This window comes from Egretta garzetta, unplaced genomic scaffold (genome assembly GCF_000687185.1).
Source record: "Egretta garzetta isolate BGI_Z169 unplaced genomic scaffold, ASM68718v1 scaffold452, whole genome shotgun sequence".
In the NCBI taxonomy this organism is placed as follows: Eukaryota; Metazoa; Chordata; class Aves; order Pelecaniformes; family Ardeidae; genus Egretta; species Egretta garzetta.
The window spans coordinates 200,897-221,107 of record NW_009258796.1 but is presented as its reverse complement, the minus strand read 5'-3'; the positions used below and the strand labels follow the sequence as shown (position 1 = coordinate 221,107).

Genomic DNA, 20,211 nt, shown 5'->3' with positions numbered 1-20,211 from the left:
TGCTCCAGTGAACGTCGTGGGACTGATACATAGTCAGAGAGACAAGGATGATACTTACTGCCTAATTGAAAGTACTGCAGACTTTTTAAGTTTTCTCTCTTAAATCATCTGCGTTTCATCCAGCAATGACAGGAACAGTAGTATTTTTGCCACAGGGTACTTGAACAGAGGAAGGATTGATTGTCTAGATCCCTGCTATTCTCTCAAGATAATATGTAACAAAGCCAAAATGGCCAACCGTGCTGTGGTTTGTTCCTTTAAATGAAGATTACCAGCATAAAACAAACTGCAGCAAATGGCACTGCAGTCAAGTGAGGGTGGTAATTTTATGCCTGTGGTGCACACAGATTCCTTAAAAATGGAGCGTTTTGTAGAAAAGCATTTAAACAACTTAATGGAATAACTGGATAGGCCTGGAAAATCAGTAAAGCACCTTGCTGTGTGCCTCTTAGTATTGCTGTATTACAGTATGAAATAGGAGAAGGGATGGGAAAAAATTCAAAACTATTGGTCTGTATTTGATTAGAATTAAGAGCAAAATATTTTTATCCAGGTGTACTTCCAACTGGTGGAGCCCTCTGGATGGTTAGAGTTTGTGAAAATCACTTCTGTACTGAATTAAAAAAAACCCCACGTTTTCTGTTACTGTGACAAATGTGTATTTACCTTTTATTTATTTATTTTTATTTTTATCCTGAATGGTCCAGCACTCTGTTTGAAGCTTGTTGAGTGTTAACCCAATTGCAACATAAATTAATAATATCAATTAACACTGCTAAATGCACAGGAAGGGAATTTCAGCTGCCTACCACACACACACAGGTATTGGTTAGAGTACTTAGATATTGTACTATGTCAGATTTCTTTTTTTTTAAGCTTCCTAAGTAGAATGAGTTTAACAATATATTTGTAGTAACAGTACACAATATTCACTTAATGTTTGCGCATTTTTAGACGCCTGAGATGAGCTCTGTTGCCACGTCACCTATAAAGCCTGCTCAGGAGGAACAGTCCCTGACTCCTCCGGGAAAGGTGATTGCCATCAGCACCAGGAGTCCAGGTTGTGCACGAAATCAATCTGCTCTTCGCAGCAACAAGACTTTTTCTCCTGGTGCTGCTTCCAGCTCCTCAGGTGAGTATTCATGAAAATCCATTTCAGGAGATCAGACCATTAGTACCTCATGCCATGATGTAGCACTGGGAGAATGAGTGTTCTCACTCTTAAAAACTTAACTGTTTCAGAGCATTGCTCAGTGTTAATTTGCTTTAGAGCTGTCCTAAGTTCAGTACTTCTTTGAATCTTGAAAAACAGTGCGTGTCAATAATACAGTTTACAGTCCAGAAGAGCTCTCACAAGTCACTCTTAGGGAAGCTGGCATTTGTTAGGAGCTGACTGATACAGCGTGTGGGATTTCAAGAGAGCGAACGCTTACAGAGCAGGAGAGTAAATATGTGGTGTAAAGTTTCTTGGTAAAATAATTACTGAAAATTTTCTGTGCCATTCTGCCATTACAAAATATGGAGTGATTATGAATTACCTTTTAATAGAAGGTACAGCTGCTACAGCTTGCGAGACCTAGCCATGCAGACCAAGGCTTTCGGTTCTGTTCTTCAGTCCAGTTGCATTTGCCAGCAAATGTTTTATGACTTCAGAAAAGTCTATGAAGGTGTCAGGGTTACTGGGAACAACTGTGATTCTTATGCTGTCCTTTTCACACCCATGCTGTAAGAAGCAGTGGACCATGAGCAATTTAACTGATGCTGTAAAACATCCTTGGTGCTCTGTGTGGTTTTAATTTTAAAATGGCATTACAGGAATTTCATCTTTGTCTAAAGCTTCATTGCATTTACTTGCAGACAAAGATATACTTCCTTGAATACCTAGTAAAAAGCCAATAACTTAGTAGATACACGGGCTTGAAGGACATATCTTTTTAAATCAGACTTAAAAGTAGAATGCAACTTCCTTAGTTTGCAAAATTCGTTTTACAACATTGAGTTTATGCTTCCCTAATGCCTTGAAAATCCTTTCTGAAGCCTTTTAAGTAAGGGTAGCGATCATCTGCTGAGGTTATTGGGCAGAAATGGCAAGGAGATGACAGTGCTTTTGTATCTGATCCTCTAGAAACAGACACCTGTTCTGTTTACACAGACCTTCACTGATTCAAAAACTAATATAATTGTCCGTGTTAGCCTTTGATTTGTTTGCATCCTTTAGTATGCAGTAATTTTCAAGCTGCTTTGTATCCTCACATACAGTGCTGTTAAATAACTGCAGTAACTTGGCTGTCAGAAAGCAAACTGCTAGGTTACTTTTGATTATGAGCCTTCTAGGTGTGCTCCCTCATAGACTTTGGTCCTGAGTCCACCTAGGGGCTAGCTGCTCTTTGGTTTCCATCCTTTGGGTTTTTTTTAATTAAAGATAAATTGGTTTGGCCTTCTCAGTAGAAAATAAAGATTAGAAGGTAGCCTATGTCCACTCCAGAAGAACTGAAAGTGTTAGTAAACTGACAGCTCCACAAAAGCCACATAGCTAGCTGGAGAGACAAAAAAAGCGGATAAAAAGAACCATGCAGAGAGATTTAGAAAAAGTGAAGCAACAGCTGTGATGCAACATCACCTATAGTGCTTAAAATATCATTATATAGTTATAGCTGCATCCCTTTATTGATTTTTTTAAAGATAATGTATTTAACAATTCTCTAACTACTGGTCAGGCAGGAGGCACAAATGTGTATGTTGTTCTGCATTGAATTGATTTTTGGATACAGTGTCACAGTGTAATTTTAACTAACCTGTGGAAAAACAGCAGAATCTAGAGCAGCAGGGTGGAGGTGGCAATTTCATATATTAAATGCGAGGAGGATAAAACGGGCAGGTTTATTCGTTAGGTAAATAAAGTCTGATGCTCTTCAAAACACTTCTTGAATACTGCTGCATGTACCTATCTCTGCCTTAGGGTGGCCCAAGCTTGTGCTGTGCGCAGGGAGGCAGCAGGCATGGCTAAGGCTGTTGCCCACTCGGCTTCCTCGCCCCTCTGGGCGCGTCAGGTGCCTGCTGCCCCGCAGCTGAGGTCTCCAGCCCAGCAGCGGAGGCTGGAGTACCATGAGAAGCATGGGTGCACCAGGAGCATGAAAATAGCTGTTACTGTCTATGGTAACAAACCCCAGCGTTACCTGTGCAGCGAGCGCTGCTGTGGGAGAGAGGCAGGTAGGCTCGGTTATCTCGGAACGGCATACCAGCAGGACTGCTTGTCATCCTAGCTGGATGCCAGCAGAGTGGGCACAGCACTGTGAAACCCTACAATATTTTTTAAACTTAAATGTAAATGGAGTTTTACTGGGACCAGATGCCATTATTTCCATGTGCCAAAAGTATTTTGAAGACAACTCATTTTTTGGAAGGTATTTTGGTAAATTGATCCCTCCTCTTTCATTTCTTTTGTGACCAGAATCACTTTATTGGGGTTGCACTTTGAATTACCACGGGGTGAGGAGGAGAGTGTAAATAAAATATAAACACTGTAGAATGAGTCTGTGTCTGTGTTAGCTTCCCCTACAAAAGGAATGGTGGATATATAGTTTGTTTAGTGGGAAGGGCCCTCAAGTATTTCTACAAGCTGAACAGATAAACTGTTTAACACAGTCGGTTAAATTCTAGTTTCTTTAGTAGTGTAAAATTGCATTTAACCCCCTTCTTCCAAGGATTTCAAAGCAAGCGAATATTTGCAGTGTCCTTGTGAAGCAGGTAGATACTGCCAGTTTGCAGGTGAGAAAACTGAAGTATTTAGAGTTTCACGGTTTGAGATCACAAACAGATGGTGGCAGAGCCAGAATCCTTTAAGTCCCAGCTCTCTGTATCATACTTCACTTACTAAGTAGTTACTTTTCTTTTTGTTTTCACTTTACTTCATTTACATTGCTGTTAAAATCTTCTAGGTTTGAGAAACCTCCCTAGACCTCTCTTGGTGGCTGGTCCTTCTAGTTCTGGAAGCACTGATGCAGATGGTGGACTATTTGCAGTTCCTACAACTCTACCACCCAACAGCCGCCATGGGAAACTGTTCTTGCCTAGCAAAGAAGCAGAACTGACCTTCCGGCAGCACTTAGACACAATCAGTGTAAGTGAGAGAACTGGATGAAAACAGTAGCATGTTGTGCCCGAGCCAGTTTCCAGTAGGTATTAGAGGGTGGTTTTGGTTCATCAGAGAGTATGGGCTGCCCTGGGAAGCAGTGCTTCTGGTGATGCTCAAGCATAACATTGAATAAGCTGAGGTTAGTCAGATTTTGACAAAATAACTGTGCTTTGAAGTGACATCACCTCTTCAGACCTGAACCTGAATGCCATCATGCAGCCTGATGAAACTGGCTCGCTCTCTAATTAAATTGCTCCAGCAAATGTATTTGCCAGGTTTAGCAAAACTGATATCCTTCTTATTGTGCAGCTAATTTTAATACAACCTCATTGCTGTATTTATTTCAAATAATAGTTTTATTTTTATATATACAGTCTTGGTAACAATTTCATAGGAAGCTGCAGTAGTTAAGTAGTGAAATGGCTTTTTTTTGGGAGAAAGCTGCATCTCCATAAAGCAAGAAAAAAAAAAATACACTCCCAGTGGAAAATTTTCCTACTCTAGCAGTATTCTACTGAATATTCTACTGTCTGAAACAAAACGCAGTATTTTAATAAATAGTCACAACTTTATTGAAAAATAGAGTTTGGGGGGTATAATTTATTCTGTGTCTGCATGCTTAAAATACTTTCTAACGCATCTCCTGTTCTTGTCCAGATGCAGTCGGACTTCTTCTTGCCAAAGCCAAGGAAGCTGCGGAACAGGCACCTGCGGAAGCCATTAGTAGTGCAGGTCAGAATGATTTGCAAAGTGTGAAATGCCTGTTTTGCTTCCTGAATAGATATCAGTAAGGCTATAATGATTTACACCTAACCGAAATAAAAACCTGAACTTCCCTCGTACATCTGCTGGAAGAGTGAAGCTGAACATGTGAAGGAACAAGCCAAGCATTTTAGCCTACGTTGTAATCAGCCATGTTGTATTCCCTATATGAGGAATGTCAATGACAGTAGGTGTCCAGTGCATGAGGCAGCTTGGGAAAAATAAAGTCTTTCATCCGAAAGCAGGTTCTGCTGTTTGGGCCTGCTGGTACTCATGCACAAGTGGTGTGTTCGTGTGGTACCTGATCGGTCCTTGTTAGAGCTGTTAGTGCTATTGCGACAACATCTCCCTTTACGTAGTTTTTCCGTTTTCCTACTCACTCATGGCTGTTAAACTGGGTGGGTATAAACCTCTGAGATAAAACATCGTGCTATTTGAAAGAACAATGATTTCTGGAAAAAAATGGGACTTGCAAAGAGATGTATGGAAGAGGTAGCCTGTTATCATGGAACTTTGGTGGTAGGCCGGCGTTAACCTCCCGTAGACTACTTTGATAACCCAAAAAAAAAAGCCGTATGCCACTGTGAAACCACAGGTGGAACATACAGGAAATCTAAAACCAAAATAATGGAAACTTGTTTGGAGAAAACAAAGTTACTAAGTGTCAGTATACCCTTTTGTCTCTTCTGCTCTGCTTAAGAAATTACATACATAACTATTTTTTGGTATTGAGATAGTCTGGTCTGTGCAATTCCATTTGTTTTAAGATCTCTCGAGTACATACAGCTGCCTCGTTAATTCACACTTGTTTAATTGTAATGGAAGATCAGTTTGCAGATGGACTAGATCCCATCCTTAAGGTCACTGCTGTAATTCTGTGGGAGATTTCAAAATTACTGCGAATATAGTTCTAATTAGCATTTCTCTGAGAATTGTCCCTGTGGAAATTCTCTTACAGAGAAAACATGATTCCTATGTGTAGCTTCTTTCTAAAGATTGCACAGGCTTTATCGCTGTGTCTGTTGCATAATAGTCGTGCCATGCAGATACTCTGCTTATTCTGGAAGGTGTCATGAACTTCTGTGCCTTAGAAGATGAGCTCTACCCTCTGTTCTGTGTTTAAATATGTTCTGGTTTATTTTGTTTCTCTCACGTAGAGAACACTGCTCCCCAGGCCATCTGGAAATCCATCCCAGCATGTCTGTTCCTTTTCTATCTTATCCAACTCATCCATTACAGGTGAGTCTGCATTATCTTCCGTCACTTTTATGCTGCCATGAGATAGACTGGAAAGCATCCGCTATAACTGCATAAAGGAATCATTTCTAAAAAGAGGAGAATATCCTTTCAAAACCCCAGAGTCATTTACCAGTTGCTCGAGTCACTTCCTGCAGGATGATGGGATTGTTCTCCTGGATCATTAAGCAAGCCATGATTATGGTGGAAATTTTTTTTTTCTGTTTCCCAGTATTGAAAGCAGGGAATAGTCAGGAGTTCTCTACAAGGAGACAAAATTTTGGAATAAATTACTTAAATAAGAATTTTTTTTCTGTAGGGCATAATCATTTGTCTGGATTTTATACTGGACTTTTCCTAGTATCTGGGATACTGTTTAAGTTTTGTACAGTATAACTAATGTACTGCCCATTTGTCCTTCTTGCTGATACACTCTTGAGTACAGTGGTAGTACAGGTGATCCCCCATCTTGGTGTAAGTCTCAGAATCAGCATGAGACAGCTTCAATAACACAGCAATGCTTGCTGTTGCATTTTTGTGATAAGGCACTGGTTAGCTTCAGCTACAACTTCAAGTCTGTTTCATCGTCTCCACTATTTGCGTTCGTGGAGCTTGCTACTGCTTGGAATTTGTTTGCTTCCATTGAAGTGTGTTGTGCTCTGCTTTAAAGGTGTTAGATTTCGTTTGCTTGAGAGGTCTTTAATCCTTTACCCTAGGGAGAGGTTCATTTCGGCCAATCCAGTCCTCACTGACTAAAGCTGCTGTTTCTCGTCCAATTGTGCCCAAAGTTCTTCCAACACAGGCTACCAACCATCTGTCTAGTAAGTCATTTCTTAGAGAGTCACGGTCTGTTGTGATCTATAGGATGTTACACTGTTGGTTTCTGTTTCCCAGGTAATATGATTAGTGCCTCTGGAAGTTAAAAGAAAACAGCTGTGTTAATGATACAAAGCCAACTTGTGTGGCTTTGTGTGACTGCAGAAAGGGAGCAGTCAGTGGTGGGACAGCCTGAACCAGGTTTCTTCGCTGTGTCTGACCTGCAGGCAAAGCAAGGGGTTGGAATTCATAACCAAAGCTGAGCACTTCTGTGATGTCTTGTTGTAAGACCACTTGAAAAGGGGTTGTGACATATTTGAAAGAGACTTATAAATAGTTTATCTACTAACGTGGGGTTATGAATTACCATGCCGGTGTACCCCAAGCAAATACTGTCTTGCAACAAAAGAATGGGTCCCATAGTGAGAATGATAAGTGAAGTGAAAACAATGCCTGCCTCTGTTTTTTACTTGGAGGATTCTCTGTGATGGAAAAACATTCAGATGTTTTAAGTGGATTTTAAAAGATCTGGGTGAGGTTGACCCTGCAACAACATATGTTTTTTTATATTGAGTTTAAGTGGCTGCTAGAGGCAAGATAACAAAAGAAGGCTCTGTGGATTTTATAGCTCCTCTAGTAAAGCATAGGAAACTTCTAGGAATGGCATGAGGAAATACTTAAAGATTTGCAGGACAAAAAAGAAAAAAAATAGAAAGAGAGGTCAGGGGGAGAACTGGAATGTTTTTCTAAACAGTTTTGATATACCTGATAACGTGTAATTAAACATTTTAGCTGAAAGAAGTGTTACACTTTGTGAAGGGGAACAGCTGATGTAGCTTAGCTGATCAGATAATTGCTGTTCTTGCTTTTTGTGTGTGTTAAGTTTTGACTCTGGGCAGTTTTTAACAAGTCATCTTTTAGATGAGTCACAACAAAGTAGTTGCCTGAAGAAAAGGCTTGTAATGTGGTTTTTGCTTTTTTTGTTTCACAAAAGGTGCTATCGACTTGGCAGCTAAGAGTGCTGGTATCATCCCTGGTAGCCCTGTCCCTGTCCTGGATGCGGATGGTTTGTCAGGTGTATCTCCACTGTCACCAGACGGAGTGACCACGGTGGTAACAGGGCAGGAGTCAACAGTAGCACATCAGAATGGAGGCTCCATCACCACTGTAGAGGTCAGAGTCTCTTGAGCATGTTTTTTGAAGTAGCTAAGTGTCTTGCTTTTTCATTGTGTAAAAAAGTTATATTATTAATGACTCTGCAATGAGCCTTCTCCTGGAGCTTGCTGTTAGACCCGTTTATCACAGCAAACCCAGATCTATGTTGTACCCTGTGTATTTCAGGGTTGAGGGATCAAGTCATCATCCACTAAGCAGATTTCCATCCTGTAGAATAGCTTTCAGCTCTGAGGCTGTTGGAGGTTGGCCATCCAGACATCTGGGCTTAAAAAGAAACAGTAGCATTTCAATAGGCAGTAATTCAGGAGGGAATTTGGGGCAAAACATGAACTTCTAGGGATGTGTTTGGAATGGAAACTGATCTCTGCTTGCTGTTTCTTTTACTGAGACCCAGATACATGTCAGTCCATGTCATTTTCTCAGAGACTTGATGGACAGTTTTGAAAGGCATGATAAGTTAGAAGAGCGTGCATAAGTGGTGATAGGCACTTGCCTCTTACCTCCCCAGTTACCTTTGCAGCACCTTCTGTAAACACTTGTCACTCACGTGCTTTCTGTTACACTTCTAGAGCTCAGGCCCTGGGTGTCGGGTGCCGTTCATCAGCCTACCAGCACGGCATGAGCAGGAGTCTGTTCCTGATGGTTTCCAGGTAGAGTATGCGTTGAAAGAACAGTTGTATGAAATGGATAGAGTTCTGAAAAAGAACCCACTGGTATTACTAGTTAACACCCCTTGTTCCCAGGTAGTTGTACATCATTGGTACTGTTTTGTGAGAACTGAGATCTCTAGCATCTGGAGAAATTTAAAGAAAGAAATTTAGATGTAGATACTTAAAAAGTAACTGTGGCAGCACCTACGTTGCTAGTGTTGTCATCCTATCCCCCCCCAACTTCCTTCTCCAGTGGGATCCAGGACCTTGTGTTAGATACTTAAGCCTCAGAATACAGGTTTTTCTCTTTCAGTGGAGCACTTTCCACCCTTTCTGTGACAGGTACATGCAAAAACAGTTCACGTGATTGGAGAGCATAAAGGAGGGGAAGTGTGGGTTTGGTTTTTTGTTTGTTTTTTTTTTAACAGCAGAGATGTTAAGGCATAACCTACTAGGCATTTATTTGTGGTAATGGGGCCTTAGGTTCTGGCTCTTGCTCTGAGGACAGCTTTGCATATACTACATCAGGGAAGAGTCACAAACAGTTGTACGATGTACAATTAATGAGACTCCTTAAAAAAGATCAGTTGAGTTTTGGGAAGTCTGGCTGTAAAGAGGAGTGAGTTAGCAGCTTAAAATGCTTATATACTTTTCAAGAAGTTACAGGGGTTTTTGCCTATACAAAGGCAAATTAATACTTAATCACAGAATCACACAGAATCTAATTCTTAAGAACTATCTTGTAGGTTCATCAAAATCATGTTACTTTCATTATTATGCTTGTTTCTGTTATGTAGGCTGTATTAAACATTCTTTGGAGTGTTACAGGCCGGCATCTTTTCCAGATGATTTGGCGAGATATGGGCCAAAGCTTTTTTTTATGCTTACAGATATTTTTCATGAAAAGAATACAAATTTATTATATATCTAATATATTCCTAAAATTTTAGGAATATTATCTGCTGGACTATTAGTCTGCTTTTTTCTTTTTTTTTTCTTAAAGTCTGATTTTAATCTGATGCTTAGGAGCTAAGCTGTTGCTTTTCAGACAGATTTCCAAGTCCTTCATAAATTCATGAACAACTAACTATGTTTCTTATAACAGGGCACATCAGTCCTTTCTCTGTCAGAATTGTCCAAGGCGCCCCTCCCAAATGGTCTTTCCACCCCTCCACTTCCCTCAGCAGAGGCTTCCAGTACCCGACTCTCTCCTCCCAATGTTTCTGCTCTCTTGGATATTTCTCTGCCTGGACCCCCTGAAGATGTGCTTTCTCAAGGAGAACCCGCCACTCAAATCAGTGATTCCATCATTGAAATAGCTATCAGCTCTGGTCAATACAGTAAGTCTGAGCTTAGCTAAAGTCTTCCTATTAACGTAAAAATCCCTGTCGTCTTACATGTCTGCAGAAACTTTTCCAGGAAGCAGTTCTTGGGTTTGGTTTTTTTTTTTTTTTTTTTTTTTTTAATACTGCTTGGAAATAAAATTATGTGCTTAGCCTTTATTTTCTAGCCTATCTAGGTGGATGTTTTGTTTTTTTCCCTTCTAAACATAAGTTAGTGCAGCGTCCTATAACTTTACCATTGTGACTGAATCAGTGATTCCTGACATTGGCTTACAGGTGAAGGTGTTTCTCTCTCTCCTGCAAAGCTGAATGGCAGTGACAGCTCCAAAAGTCTTCCGTCCCCATCCAGTAGTCCTCAACAGAACTGGATTGCCTCTCCCAGCCATGATCCCCAGTGGTACCCCAATGACTCCACAGACTCGTCTCTCAGCAGCTTGTTTTGTAAGTGTCAGCATGCAGAGAACTGCAACAAAACAAAGATCTTTCCTTTAAATAAAAAAAATAAATAAAATCTGTTTCTTAGAAGTGAATCCTTTGGAAAATCGTAAACCCAGTAGGATTTTTGTAGAATTCTTCCCTTACTTCTTGCTTTCATTTCAACAGTGTTGCCTTGAGTACGTTTTCTTCCCCTTTACAAGTCTGTTCCTGAAAAGATCTGTTGCTAGATTGGGGCCCATACCTTGGGACGAATAATTCCTTGGCAGTTCTTTGTAGTCTGTTTGGAGCCTGACTCATCAGTTAGGTTGAGACATTTGGGCTGTTCTGCCAAAATGAAAAGATGCCCTCGGCTCTGCTGTTGGAGAAATAGGCTTTGTTCTGTGCTGGGTGAGCATAATCTCAAAGACATGAGATCACTGGGTTTGCTTGGCGTTTGGTTAGTGGGTTTTTTAGTTAATATTTAATGGGGCCAGCGTGATGAGTCTGTACTGTTAGCAGTGTGCTGATGGTGTTTGTGCTGGTAACACATAATTTTTAAGAGATAAAGGAAATAGATACCTGTCCTCCATTTTCAGTTTCCTTGTCCTTCTCTTTATCCTCCCAATTGCAAACTTGCAGTGCAGTGACTGACTGATGTGCCTGCTCTTTATAGCAAGCTTCATCTCCCCCGAGAAGGGACGAAAAATGTTGCCAACTCCTGTTGGGACTGCCAGTGGCACCTCCTTACTGGGACCCAGCCTTCTGGATGGAAACTCGCGGGACTCCTTTGTGTCACGGTCTCTGGCAGACGTAGCAGAGGTATGTCATCAAAGTACAGTCGGCTGTCGGCTTCCTCTTAGCGCAGTGTTACTGTACATTGTCCGTCATATCTTCTGAGATACTTAAGGCAAAGATGCTTTGACATCTGCACTTGAGCTGAGTAAAATGGGGTTATAGTCTTGACGGAAAGATGTAACATGACTTTGAGGGTATGTTGCACCAGAGCTGGTGCAAGAAGCTGTTGTGAGCCCCTTCGACCCAGGTTCTTTTTGCTCGGGGATGTTTACCATGTCATGTTCATCTTGTTGGAAGTATCTTTGTTTTGACAGCGTTGTAATCATTCTGCTTTGTGTGTCCTGCTTTGTAGAGCAGGAATTGAAAGTACTAAAGATGAGAGAAAGGTTGATACTGACGCAGCTACAGTACAGTTGGAGGACTGGTAGAAAAAAATAAATAGGTTGAGAAGGAAGAAGCAGGAAATGGCTAAACACTAAGTTGCTTGGGAGAATGGCAGAAGGTCTATGCTGCTGAGTTATTTTCTCTGCTGGTAGAATTACCCTTCTGTTTTGAAATCTTTTGAAGGGGTGGAGTGAAGACCAGCAGTTACTAAGGTTTTGATACGCTTGAGGATAGAGCTCCCTTTCAGAGGGACAGAGACTGACCGGAGGAATGAGCTGCCCCGAACATTATGGAATTCAGCAAGGACAAATGCCAAGTCCTGCCCTCGGGAAGGAATAACCCGGACAGCAATATAGGCTGGAGACTGACTGTTCAGGACACAGCTCTGCTGAGAAGTACCTGGGCATCCCAATGGACAGCAAACTGAACAGGAGCCAGGATGTTCTGTGGCAGCTAAGGTGGCCAAGAGTGTTGTGGGCCGTTTCAACGGGAGCATAGCCGGTAGATTGAACAAAGCGATGATGATCCCCCCTCTACTCAACAGCTGCAAGACCATGCCTAGAATATTGTGACCAGTTTTGAGCACCCAATACAGGAAAGACATAGATACTGCAGCAAGTTCAGCAAAGGGCCACCAAGACGATTAGGGGGCTGAAGCACCTGTCTGTGAGGAAAGGCTGATGGTACTAGGCTTGTTCAACCCAGACAGGCCTTCGGGGCGGGAGGAACCAAACTGTTTGCCAGTACTTGCAGGGAAGTCATCAAGAAGATGTAGCCAGGCCCTTCACAGTGTGGTGATGCATGGTGGGAAGAACAGGCAAAAGCTGAATTGAGAAAGGTTCTGACTATGTATAAAGAAAAACTTCTTCACCCTGAGGACAGTCAGGCAGGGGAACAGGTTGTCCAGAGATGTTGTGCAGTGTCTGTCTTCAGAGCTTTTTATGACTAACGTGGATAAAGCCCTGAGTAAGCTGGTCTGTCCTCCTAGGTGACCCTGCTTTGAGCAGGAAGTTAAACTAGAGACCTCTTCAGATCCCTTCTAATCTTAATTATCCTACAGTTTACAGTCATTCATGTACATTATAAATTTGTGGGGGCTTTGATGGAAGGAAAATGTCATTCCTCCATTGCCCTTTGGATTTGGATAAGGAGGTTCTGTACAGACCGTATAACCAGAAGCTGCAGCAAGCTCATGCTGTTTTAATGGGTCCCTGGCAGCTTCAGACTTGACATGCAGCTCCACTTTCTGGCATCAATATGAACATTCTGCTTGCTTGGTGGTGAGAATCTGTCAAGGTGTGTGCTAATTAAAGGAATATATGATAATTTATTTGTGAATTTGAAGTGACATTGCAGCCCTTGATCTTACAAACTGCCTTCAGAAGAAGATGGGATAAGCCACCATTTTAGGCACACCGGAGCAGCTGTTGTGGCAGATGTGGGTTTGTGTGGGAGTCTTCAGAGGAAGCAAGTATCATTTGAGAATGGCTTTAATGATGGGAGAATTTTGAAAGGCCTTTTATTAAGTGTCCTGCAGAATCAAGTTTTATTTACAAATGCAGTTGTTATGTTAGAGGTAATACCCATAGAGTTCTTGTACAGCGCATCTACTAGTGCATCGTAATGCTGAATTAAGGATAGGCAGGTTAAGGCACACTGAGACTACAGGGTTGGGGGGGGGGGGGGTTTTGGTTTGTTTTTTTAGAGGCTTCAATTTAGCTGTGGATGAAAGCTATTCTCTAACTCAGATAAAGTGAGATAAAGTATATCTTTCATTTGAAAGGCTGGAAATGAAGATGAGGGAGCCAAACTCTTCTCAGGACAAGAGGCAGCGGGTACAAATTGAAACACATGAAATTCCACCTGAACACAAGAAAACTTTTTTTTAATGTGAGAGCGGTCAAACACTGGAACAGGTTGCCCAGAGATGTTGTGGAATCTCCATTCATGGAGATAATTGAACACCTGGCTAGACAAGAGCCTGGGCAACCTGTTATAGCTGACCCTAGCAGCTAGATGGTTGGACAAAATGATCTCAAGATGTCCCTTCCAACCTAAAGAATTCTGTGATTTTGTGAAGTTTCCACTGACATGTAGCTCTTCTTTTCTCTCATGTCTCTTCTAGGTGGTGGATTCCCAGCTGGCTTGCATGATGAATGAGAACAGCATAGATTACATATCTCGTTTTAATGACCTTGCCCAGGAACTGTCAATACCTGAGCCAACCCGCAGGGAAATTCTGTTTGATGGAGGCGGTGGTGGTCCCCCAATTGGGGATCTCTCACAGTGAGTGTATGAGACCAGCAGGCTGGTGTAGACTGCTCAGCTAAAGTTGGAGCTTGCAGCGCTGGATCATGGCAAGGGCAGGTTGTCGAGAAGCAGCTGAGGCTCAGTTGTCCCTGTCTTGTGCACTTCTTTGTAAAAGAGAAGCGTTGTCTTCAAAGGTCTGAAGAAGTACTTGCAAGTCCTGGAACGTGCAATATACTGGGAACAACAAAACATGCAATAGTATTAAAGCAAGTGGTGTGTCCCCTGCATCAGTGATGTAAGATGGCAGGTTTATGGGGCAGTCCTGGACTCAATACTTTGGAATGGCCTAAGCAAGAAGCTCAAGCAGGGAAGGGTATTGCCAGAAGCTCCCCTATGTGAATTATTTTTTGCATAGTAATCAAAACGCCATGTTTTGGGATCCATATTGAAGTTATGGAGGATGAAGGGTGTGGGTGGGTATGGGAATCACTTTGCATCTTGACATGTCCTAGTTGGCACTCTTTTTATCAATCAGTCAAACTGAATTTTCTTGCACTCTCTCAAAGGCGCTGCAACTCTACGATGCTTCATTTTTATAGACCATTCTGTTTCTTTGGCTATATTTTGTTGTTTGACCATTCCAGCAAGGGAACGTACCTGCTTGCTTGTTTTGTAGGGGAGCTCTGATTCACCCTACTCCCAGATTGCATGGATCCTTGGGGATTTTCCTCTATTTTTAAACCCCGTCACATGTCACAATCATCGTCATCCTGACTGCACTCATATTCTCCACCTTTGAGATTCTTCATCACATTGCACTGCTCGCCCATGAGTGGAAGAGTGCTTTTTTCGTTTCCCTGAAGAACGGTTGCTTTTTAAGTCAGGAAACACTGCAAAAGAGCTTACTGGAATCACTATGAAAGCTTTGTCATAGTTAGTCTTAGCTTTGCTGGAAACCTGTATATATTGCCATCTTTCTTGACAAAAACTGAGGATTTACCTGGGAGAGGAAATAGGAAAGAATATTGTAATGTATAGAAACAAATAATATGTTAACGCTAAAGTTGTTGAGATCTGTTTTGTCATGAAGAGGAGAGGTGTCAAGTCCTAGCTTAATCCCTTAGTCCTTGGTTATTTTCTCCTTGTTCTGTGAATTCAGTGTGCTCTGTAGTACCTCAGGGCATCACTTTTCATTGTAGTTCACTCCCAGGCACTAGTGGATCTGGTGCTCCCTCTACTAAATCCCTAAGCATTTAATGTTAGTGTTTTAATGTTTGAAGGACACAGATCCTGATACCAGCGGGTTCAAAGGAATAAAAGTTATTTCTCTATAGCTGGTTATCCGTCAGTTCTGCCCTTACAACTCAGGAGACTTTTCCTATTTCCTTTCCTACCAGTCATGAGAGAGAATACCTTTATTGTGCCCCTTTTTTAAGCACTTGTCTGCTTCTCCAGTAAGAGGATGTCCCTTGGCTATTTTAAGTAGCTCTGAACTTATCCAAGGGGCTAGTCCTATACAAACCTCAACTCTATATTATTAATAAATAAAACTGCTCCATCTCTTAGGCTATTATCAGGGGTTCATTTTCCCAACTTGCACTATACTTGGTGGATGTAGTTCTGCCTGCCTTTAGCTACTTTTATAAGGCATTTGACTGGGAGTTTCTTCTTGTAACCTTGCTCACGATGCACTGACTGGATTTGCTGTTTTCCCGGTCACTTCACCCTGCTTTATGTAGATTATTTTTTTAACCGCTATATAGTTTGCCTTACGCTTTCTATCACTAAGAGAAAATGTAACAAGTTTTCTGATGCACCTTTTGTGTGGCCCAGAGCAACCTTCCTGGTTTCACTCAAACAATAGTGAGATTTGGATAACATTCCAAGACCCCACCTATCGGGTTGCTACATTCTCTCCTTTGACATAGGAACCACGCAGATGTGTAAAACCAGCATTGGTACAACTGGATGTTCCCAGCAGGGAGGCAAAGCTGTGTTACTGGCAAGAAAACAATCATGCCTAGAAGAACGGAGAATTTCATCCCTGTGGGCTAACTCCCGATTCCGACTGCGTGTCATGTGGGATATTAAGTCCTTCTGTCGTTACTTCTTCCATTATTCTTACAGAGCCTTGTCTGGGAGTTCCGATGCAATTATAAGGAAATCATGTAGACCCAGAATATAAAAAGTTAAGGCTGTCAGAAAAAAGAATGCTGAGGAGTGTATCGCTCTGCGCGTTCACCCTTGGTAGGGAGAGGATACCCATTAACCTCACGAGTCATTCCCTCTCAAACTTTAAAGTTTCACTTAGAGTTGAGCTGTATTCTGGTTTGAGCTTTTCCAGATTGTTTCCTCTTGGCTTTGGCGTCTTACATTAGTAATGCTGATTATCCTGTATGCTGTACCTCCAAAAATCCTTTGGTTTTGCAGGACAAAAGTAGAGGGCTCCTACTGTAGCTGTGGATTACAGGACATGCAGGAGGAGATGTGATACATTCTAATCAAGTACTGTATAAAAAAAAATCCAAACTCTCATTCTTGAACTTCAGAATACTGAAAGACTAGCCCGATGGCCTCCAGTGTATTTAGGTAGCTTGACAAACATTTCATCTTCTTTATCCGTGCTGGTAGTGGAGTGGGTGCGACACTGGTTTTGACTCCTTGGTGGCCTAGAACAAGAGCCAGTGTTGTTGCACCTATATGGCCAAGCACATCAAGACCTGGAAAGAGTTTCTGACCTTGGATACGGGGAGCTGTCAAAGTGCCCTTTCTCGGCCCATTCAGTTGCCATAGGGGAGTAACAGAATTGCAGAATTAAGTCAGCATAGTGGCTATTTTTAATGATGCCATGAGATCAGAGAATGTTAATATCCTGACCCTTTGCAATTAGACTTGGACCACCAAGTAATAACAACAGTGGAAATGACAGAGGTCAGTTCTGCACTCAGAATTTTGTGGTTAGAAACATGTTTGGCATCAGCCTCTTAAAAATTGTCATTATGAAACAGAATTTGGTTTTAGAAATGTAATGCTTTGCAAACTGCAGTTTAATGATAAAGCCCTTTCAGGACAAGTAAGTCTTATCAGGGAAAAATTTGGAAGTAACTTGGATCATTGTGTTAATTTTTAATTGATACAGAATTTGTTATCCTTATTATGGGAAAGGTCACTTAAACATACCTCTTGACTCCACCAGTTCTAGATTTTAGGTGGATGTATGTGCTTTACAATACTAGTCATCATCAGATTGTGCCTAAGACTGCTTAAGCGAAAAACTGGGGGGTGTGTAGGGGTGTGTGGAGGTGTGTATATATGCACACACACATTATGGTTTTGTAAAACACAAAACTTTCTCAATTTTAATTATTTCAGCTTCCCCAGCAGAAGTAACAAAATCCATGTGTGTAACAGCGTCAGCCTATCCTAAGCAAAATTCAAGCAAGTTATGCTGAAACGCACGCAGGATTGTTTCTGAGGTAAATGTGACTTTGTTATTAGCTTGGTAGCTTCTTGGGGTGCTGAGAGGACAAATGGACACTAACAACCTCCAGTGCTAGTATGGATTGCTCTAGGCTTTCCCCATGTTGGTTTAGGGACTATATGTAATAAGGAAGTTATAGCAGAAAATTCAGTATTTGTTGTCATCATGGTCTGGGTGAACAGCAGTACTCCATCCTAAGAATTAGACCTGCCTCTGTGTGCATGTGTGCGCTAACTGGGTTTTTTGCTGGGTGTTGCGTCCTGATTACCCCCACAATTCATTTTATCCGTTATCACTAAATCTACTAAGCATAGGAATACTAATTGTTTTTAATACGGCATCGTTAAGCCTTTTCTTGACACCCCTCTTTATATTTCTAAATTTAATTAAATGGCTTGGATCAAATCTAATCTATAAAGACATCTCATTTACTGACTCCGCAGAGCCCAGAGTGGAAATTAAGTTGCGTTTTGTTTTTTACACTCAGACTTCGGATGCATTTATAAGGAAAGTACTGCACTTTTTTTTAACCTTTTCAAACCTTTGAATCTCTTAATTTCACAGCAATTTGTAAATGTTAAGTAAGTGAAACCTTGGCAAGCACTACGGCAATAAGTTATCATTAATTATTGAAATATGATAACTGCTTTAGAGCTTATGGTTCTGGCAGCAAAATTTAATGCTGTTTCTTTTAATAATAGTTAAGCCATATCATCTAAGGTTTCTGGCTTGTTTGAGATGTGAATTTGTTTTATAGATTATAAATATACCTATATAGTGTATGTATAAAGCAGAATGCCTGTCCTTACTGATTATTTTTTGTACCATATTGTAAATTATATTATTTATTCTTTACCAATTTTGGAAAAAGGTGTTTTGGTTATTTAATATAATATACAAAAGCTGTTAAACTTCCTCTGTTTAAATTTCCAATTCAACTTGTAAAGCTGTTTTTATTCTTGTGCATAAATACATACTAATACTTGGTCTAACTTATGTCCAGTGTGTTACTTGCCATTCATGCCCCATAAGATTCTTTCATTTAACCTTTATTTACATAATAATGGCCCCTGGAAACGTGTCCATAAGGCCAAGCCTTCCAAGGTGAAATTTTGGCTTCAGTGAAATCAGTGGCATAGCTGCCATTGACATCTCCCATCTCAGAATTTTCATGATTCTCACCATGGTGAGAGAAGGTTTTGGTTGGGTTGGGGTTGTTTTGCTTTACAGCTTCCTTTCCCAGTAGGTTCTGCTAATTGTGAGTGTCAGGAGTGGGTCAGACCAGAGGGTGGGCTGCCCTGAGTGTCCTGTCTTTGTCCATGGTCACCAGCAACAAGGGGAAGAAAGGAAGAAGAGAAAAAAGAAAAGAAAAACCCAACCAACCAAAAAACCCCAACTAACTCCCAGAAGAACCCACCAAGCCCAAGGGTACAATAAATATATCTTGGTTTCTATTTTCCCCCCTAGCTTTTTTTTTTTTCCCCCTTCACAGCTTCAGATAAGCAGGAACTTAGATGTAGAGATTGTATTCAGGCCATCATGTTTTATATAGCCACTACCAGAAAAACTTTCCACCCCAAGGACAGTCAGGCAAGGGAACAGGTTGCCCAGAGAGGCTGTGCAGTGTCTGTCTTCAGAGCTTTCCAAGGCAAAACTGAATAAAGCCCAGCGGAAGCTGGTCTGATGTAGCTCATCCTGCTTTAAGCAGGAGGTTAGACTATAGAGCTGAGGTTCCTTTCCAGGTGGATTATTGTGTGATCTATGTCATTAACTTAATCCCTTCTGTACACATTTTTGGTCTCTGCAATACACAATGGCAGCTTTAGTTTAATTATGCGTTGAGGAAGTACGAGAGTGTTCTTAAACTAGATCATAAGACATTAAGAATGCTTAAAAAGCTCAACAGAAACCTTATTAGTAATATTCTTTGGTGCTTCCTTTCCATCCAAAGAGTGAGGACTCATCTACCACTGAGAAAACTGGAATAGACGACCAAGCCTGAGCTCTGTCTGTGCAGCTTCTGACCTCCACCCTGCTGTGGCAAAGGCACACAGCTAAGGGAGACGTTCAGTTCTTTTCCACCTTATGTCAAAGCTGGTACTAAACCCTACTGCTTTTTCTCACAGGTTATCTAATTTTGCCCTTAATGACCAAAATTTAATACTGTAAAAACAGAAGGAATACATCAGAAATAAAGAATGATTAGCAAAGCAAGAGGTTGCAGGTAGAGTACATATTTTTGGTGTGTTATTTTTTTGTTGTTTTTTTTCTTTTAATTATTTAAGACAAAAGCAGCAATATGGCTGCCTCTAAATTTACTTCTTGGCATATGGAAAGCTGTGGAGCCATTAAATAAAATCTTCAGCTGAAAATTTTAACTTGTAATGTTGCTAACAATGAAAAACGTTTGGTTAACAAGGCCATCAGCACTGCCAAGTGCTGATTCCTTGGCCGTGGCCCTGTCAGCTCCTGGAAACCCATGGCTTTCCCCGGGCAGTTGCCTGGCGCTGCTTCAGCGGCAGCCGCAGCGTGGTAAGCGCTTCATGGGCACAGTTCCCGGTGATGGAGAAAGAGGTGAGCTACAGCCATGGGTGGTTCACAGCCAGGGTGGGCGCGGGGGTCGATAACCACGTATGCGCATTGCCTCCCCGGCCAGGCTGAGGGGCAAGCCCAGCGGGGTGCAGCGGAGGCCCCCAGCAGCCGCGATGCCGAGGTCGCTGGGTTACAAAGCCGCCTCTGAGGTAATTCGTCACGGCGGTTCCTCCC

The 20,211-nt window shown here is 41.5% G+C and overlaps 1 protein-coding gene across 6 annotated transcripts in view; it reads left to right on the top strand.

Annotated features, from left to right (window-relative positions):
- Nucleotides 1–15,595, top strand: part of CRAMP1 (cramped chromatin regulator homolog 1) — a 44,250-nt gene extending 28,655 nt beyond the window's left edge. For 3 of the 6 annotated variants that reach the window (XM_035889326.1, XM_035889327.1, XM_035889328.1), the window contains 11 exons: nucleotides 955–1,132; nucleotides 3,939–4,120; nucleotides 4,793–4,867; nucleotides 6,055–6,136; nucleotides 6,850–6,954; nucleotides 7,944–8,122; nucleotides 8,695–8,775; nucleotides 9,881–10,115; nucleotides 10,395–10,559; nucleotides 11,209–11,354; nucleotides 13,840–15,595. In XM_035889326.1, coding sequence (XP_035745219.1) covers nucleotides 955–1,132; nucleotides 3,939–4,120; nucleotides 4,793–4,867; nucleotides 6,055–6,136; nucleotides 6,850–6,954; nucleotides 7,944–8,122; nucleotides 8,695–8,775; nucleotides 9,881–10,115; nucleotides 10,395–10,559; nucleotides 11,209–11,354; nucleotides 13,840–14,004 — 1,593 coding nt within the window. In that variant the 3' untranslated portion in view covers nucleotides 14,005–15,595. Of the gene's footprint in view, nucleotides 1–954; nucleotides 1,133–3,938; nucleotides 4,121–4,792; nucleotides 4,868–6,054; nucleotides 6,137–6,849; nucleotides 6,955–7,943; nucleotides 8,123–8,694; nucleotides 8,776–9,880; nucleotides 10,116–10,394; nucleotides 10,560–11,174; nucleotides 11,355–11,897; nucleotides 13,372–13,839 lie in introns of those variants that run through there. The other 3 variants (XM_035889324.1, XM_035889323.1, XM_035889325.1) reach the window with 3 other exon arrangements.
- Nucleotides 15,596–20,211: the final 4,616 nt, after the last annotated feature.